Source organism: Geospiza fortis, unplaced genomic scaffold, assembly GCF_000277835.1.
Source record: "Geospiza fortis unplaced genomic scaffold, GeoFor_1.0 scaffold468, whole genome shotgun sequence".
Classification (NCBI taxonomy): Eukaryota; Metazoa; Chordata; class Aves; order Passeriformes; family Thraupidae; genus Geospiza; species Geospiza fortis.
The window spans coordinates 747,513-751,852 of record NW_005054502.1 but is presented as its reverse complement, the minus strand read 5'-3'; the positions used below and the strand labels follow the sequence as shown (position 1 = coordinate 751,852).

The 4,340-nt window shown below is 48.8% G+C and overlaps 1 protein-coding gene across 1 annotated transcript in view; it reads right to left on the bottom strand.

Annotated features, from left to right (window-relative positions):
• The window catches only part of ACSS2 (acyl-CoA synthetase short chain family member 2), a 29,570-nt gene that overhangs the window by 12,583 nt on the left and 12,647 nt on the right, over window positions 1-4,340 (bottom strand). The window contains exons 2-4 of the mRNA XM_014310233.2: window positions 1,906-1,997; window positions 699-802; window positions 344-416 (exon numbers count right to left, since the gene is read on the bottom strand). Coding sequence (XP_014165708.1) covers window positions 344-416; window positions 699-802; window positions 1,906-1,997 — 269 coding nt within the window. The remainder of the gene's footprint in view (window positions 1-343; window positions 417-698; window positions 803-1,905; window positions 1,998-4,340) is intronic.

The window sequence follows — 4,340 nt, the reverse complement described above, 5'->3', positions numbered from 1 at the left end:
CCTTAAAACTGGGAAGGGTGGGAATTCTTACATTAGGCCTCCCTCATGATACATCTTGCAAACATCTGGCTGATTTTCAGGAGAAACATGGATGAGAAGTGTTTGGAAACATCCTATTAGCAGCTGGTGACATCAAACTTTACAGGACAAACTGAGGGGCTGCTCAGAGGCTTCACCACGTGTTTGGAGTGGGAAGCAGCATTTGGGCACAGCCACAGCACTGCACCCGCTTTGGGAGGCTCAGCTGAGGCACTGGCTTTCTCTCTCCCACTTCCAGGCTTTTAAAATAAAGACCTTTCAGCCAGGCAACAGGAAGAGAGCTGCTCAGACGTGTGTGCTTTACCTGCCGTGATGAGGAGAGAGCAACCGCAGTCAAGGATCCGCTCGCAAAGGGAGTCTGCAGAGAAACCTGCAAACTGCCAGAGAGCACACAGCAGAGTCAGCAAGGACACACAGAAACCCAGCCCACACCCCACAGCTCCTGGGCTGGTCACCCAAGGCAAATGATTCACCACCAGGCACTGATGGAGAGAGCTGAAGGAGCTCATTGCACAGTTAATGCAGGCAAACAGCAGCATCTTAATTGAGCTTCCATCCATCTCATGGTCAGTACTCATCTTTCCAGCTCCTCTCCCAAAACCAAGAGCTGCTCCCCTCAGAGCTCAGCACCAAGAGCAGCACAAAGAGCTTGTTCCTACCACAACAGAGTGCAGAGCTCCAATCCTGGCACAGGCGAGCATGGCTATGACCAGCTCCAGGATCATTGGCAGGTAGATGGAAACCCTGTCTCCTTTCTTCACCCCTATGGAGGGAAAGTGAACGTGGCATTTGTCAAAATGAACACATTACATGGCAAAAGAACAGGATATAGAAATGAATCAATTATTTTAATTCCACATTTATATGCACACAATAAAGCTTCAGCTGCAATTAGAGCTGAAGCAGCCATGGGTTTTGCCTTTCAAGCACTCTTGGGATCTCTAGCTGGTCAGAGTGACCCCCAGATGTGTTAGAAAGTCTCTTTTCCCAGCCTGGAGTCAGAGCTCTTAATTTCTTGGTCTCAAGGTTGTTTATTGTATCTTATCTATAAAATTCTTTCTCCTGTCCAGCTCAGGTCCGCTCAGCAAGACAGTCCAAGGCACTCTGCCTCCCCCGGGGCAGTGTTATCTTTTTATACTAAAAACTACGTGTACAATATTTACAATTACTTTCTAATACTTATCACTTATGTTAGACAGTGAGCTTCTACTCTAGACCAATCTAAAAGTGCCAACATCACAGCAGAAGATGGAGGCCAAGAAGAAGAAGGAGAAAGGCTAGACACACCCAGATTCTTCCATCTTGCCTCCTGAACCTTCATTCTAAAAACCTCAAAAATCTATTTTTCACCTGTGATAAATTCACTATTATTCTACTTAAACTTTCATGGCTTGTAATTCTTCATACAAGGTTGGTAACTGTTTTTTCCAAGGGCTAAATTGAAGGCACAGGGGTCTTGGGCTCTGTGCCAAGGTTTCTGAGCCCTCTGACAGGGTCTCGAGTCCTCCAGGGCAGCCAGAGGAATTTCTTGGGTTCTGACAAAGCACTGTGGCTCTTGAGAGATGATGACTAACAATCCATGTTCTCATCTGCCTGCCTGAAGGGAACAGGAAAGTAACCAGAGCCCGCTGCTTGTTGGAAAACCCCAGAGCATCATTAAACACTGATTTCTTCCTTGTACAGCTGATATGACCAGCGCTGATCAGTTTTCACAGACAGAGCCAGGAATGAATCTGTGCATTGCAGAACAAATTGATGAGAATTACTCAACAGAGACTGGCAACCACACAAGCAATGACCCCAATCTCTAAACCCTTGGCCAAATGCCTCCCCAGTATGCAGTGCTCTGCTGCCCCAGCTGTGTACCTTGGCTGCGGAGGACATTGGCAAACTGGCACACTTTGTGCAGCAGCTCACGGTAGGTGATCTTCGTGGAATCCCCAGGTTCATTCCCTTCCCTGGAAAAGCAAGATAATCTTTGTTACTGTGCAGCAGTACAAGGTAAGAGTGACACTGAAAACTGCTCTGGCCAACAAATATGTCCTCACCTGCCCCTCTGAGCACAGAGTAACCAAACTACAGAAATCCAGTTCTGGACTAATAGTAGGAAAATCAAGTCCAAAGTGCCTAGCTCTGTGTAGATCACTACCGAAAGCAATTGAATGTGTGAAATGGAAATACTGGCACTTTCAGAGAGGCAAGAAGAATCCAAAGCTCAATAAAGAACCAAAGCTAAGAGTGCACAGGCTCAGGAGCACTCTGGGATTTATGGCATGGTTCCCTCTCTCCTGGGTGCTCATGTCTGCAGATATCTTGGTATGAAACACAGCCCAACGTGCAGCGACAACCAGCCCCCAAATACCTGACATCTGCTGGGCTGCAATGGGATGCCAAGGCCTGTCTTGTTTTCCAAGGTCGTATATAAATACACCCATGTATGTTTGTTCAGTGTCATGCTCTGCCTTATTCTCCCTGTGCTCCTCTGTGAACCAACTCCAAGCTCCTGCAGCCCAGACTCGGATGGGAAGGAGAGCCAAGGGACAGGAATGTCACATCCCCAGGGAAATGACTTGCTACTGAAGTAAAAACCTGCTAATTTTAATGTGACTCAACACTTCAGCCATGCAAATCAGGTGGCACTCCTAAAGTATCAGGAGATTCATAAGGAATTTGACATGACTTCACAGGGGAGAAACAGCAGTCTCCTACGCTCTGGAAGGACACAGACACTTTTGCAGGTCTCTCCAAGGCAGCCAGCACAGAAACTCCAGTGATCCATAGATGAACAGCGGTATCACATCACTCTCAGCTGCCAGTGCTTCTGGAAAAGTGTCCCCTTAGTGTGTGCAGCCAAATGAAAAGCACCACTGGTGCTGGGAAGAGGCCAGGAAGCACTTCCATGCCACGTGCTCCCTCAGGATTGCAGCCAGGCTCTGCCGAGCTCTGAAACAGAAACTTCACCTCTTCAAAATGTCAAACAGAGCACTCCAAAACTAAGTACAGAATTCTAGCAAAAACCAACCACTTCTCCCAGCAATACAAACAGCAGGAAGGCTTCTGGGATGCAGAAATGCATACAGTAACACCCTAATTTCCCAAGTAATGCTGTAAATCAGCCATTCTGTGCCAGCACAACAGTCACCACATGCTCCAATGGCAGACGTGGCTCTGGTGGAGAAACCACAGGAGCTGGGAGAGCCTCACTGGTACGAGCTCTGCTCCTGCCCCATGTAGAACAGGAGTTCCCAAACTGGGGGCTACACCTGGACCATCATTTGTGCATCTGCTGCTTTCACACTTGCCTTATCCCCCCTGATACCCAGTTACACTCCTGGCTTCCACAGTGCTCTGCAGCAATTGGGACCATGGATACCTGCACTGGCACAGGACAGGGAATCTTCCCATCACTGGCTGCTGGAAGGGTGATTCCCTGCTCGATATTTTATGCAAGTTTGGCCCCTTCTAAGAGCAAAGGGGAGAGACACAAGAATACAAAGCTAAAGCAAAGCATGGGAATGTGAACCAGTGTCCAAGGCAGGTAGCTCAGCCTTGACATCCCAGCATTTTCCTCTCTTTTTCCCATCACAGCCAGAAGCACCACTTTGAGCTAAATGACATGTGAAACTGTTAGTCAAGGTCCTTACAGCAGGACTCTCAGCTAAGAAAGGGAAACCAGGAAATCAGTTTCTCTTTTTCATTCTGTTACTTGAGGTCAAAGATGCAAGAGCTGATTCCAGTGCTGGGCTGAGCAGCTGTAACTGATCTGGCTCACAGGAACAGCATCTGCTTCTGCTGTGTCTGGCTGCACACTGAGTGCCTCCCCTCACCATCCAGCTTTTTCTTTGTGCACCCACATCAAGGCTGGTGCTGTGCAAACCTGCTTGTGTCCAGATGTACAAGATCACTGTGTGTGCAGCTCTCCCCTCAGCCACGAGCCCTGCTATGGAATAGCTCTTAAAAGGCAATTGTAATGCTTCCAAATGCAAGCTGGAGCATCCCAGCCCACTAATCCCCCACCTGAAGGTCACTGGGGTCTGCTGGGCACTACAGGCAGGCCCTGTGCAAGCCAGCCCCCAGCTCAACAAACAGGGCAGGGAGGAAGGATGTCCCTTTGTCCATGCTCTGGCCCAGCAAAGGATCTAATTACAGCCTTTACTAAGAGAGGAACACATTAGGAGGAAAGGCTAGCACAGGCTGCCCAGTGTGCTATTTGGGGGCTGAGCAGCCAAGGGGAGAGGCAGCCAAGCTGTGGGTTCTCAGGGGAGCTGCCCTGCACACGGTGCCCATGAGGGACACAGAGC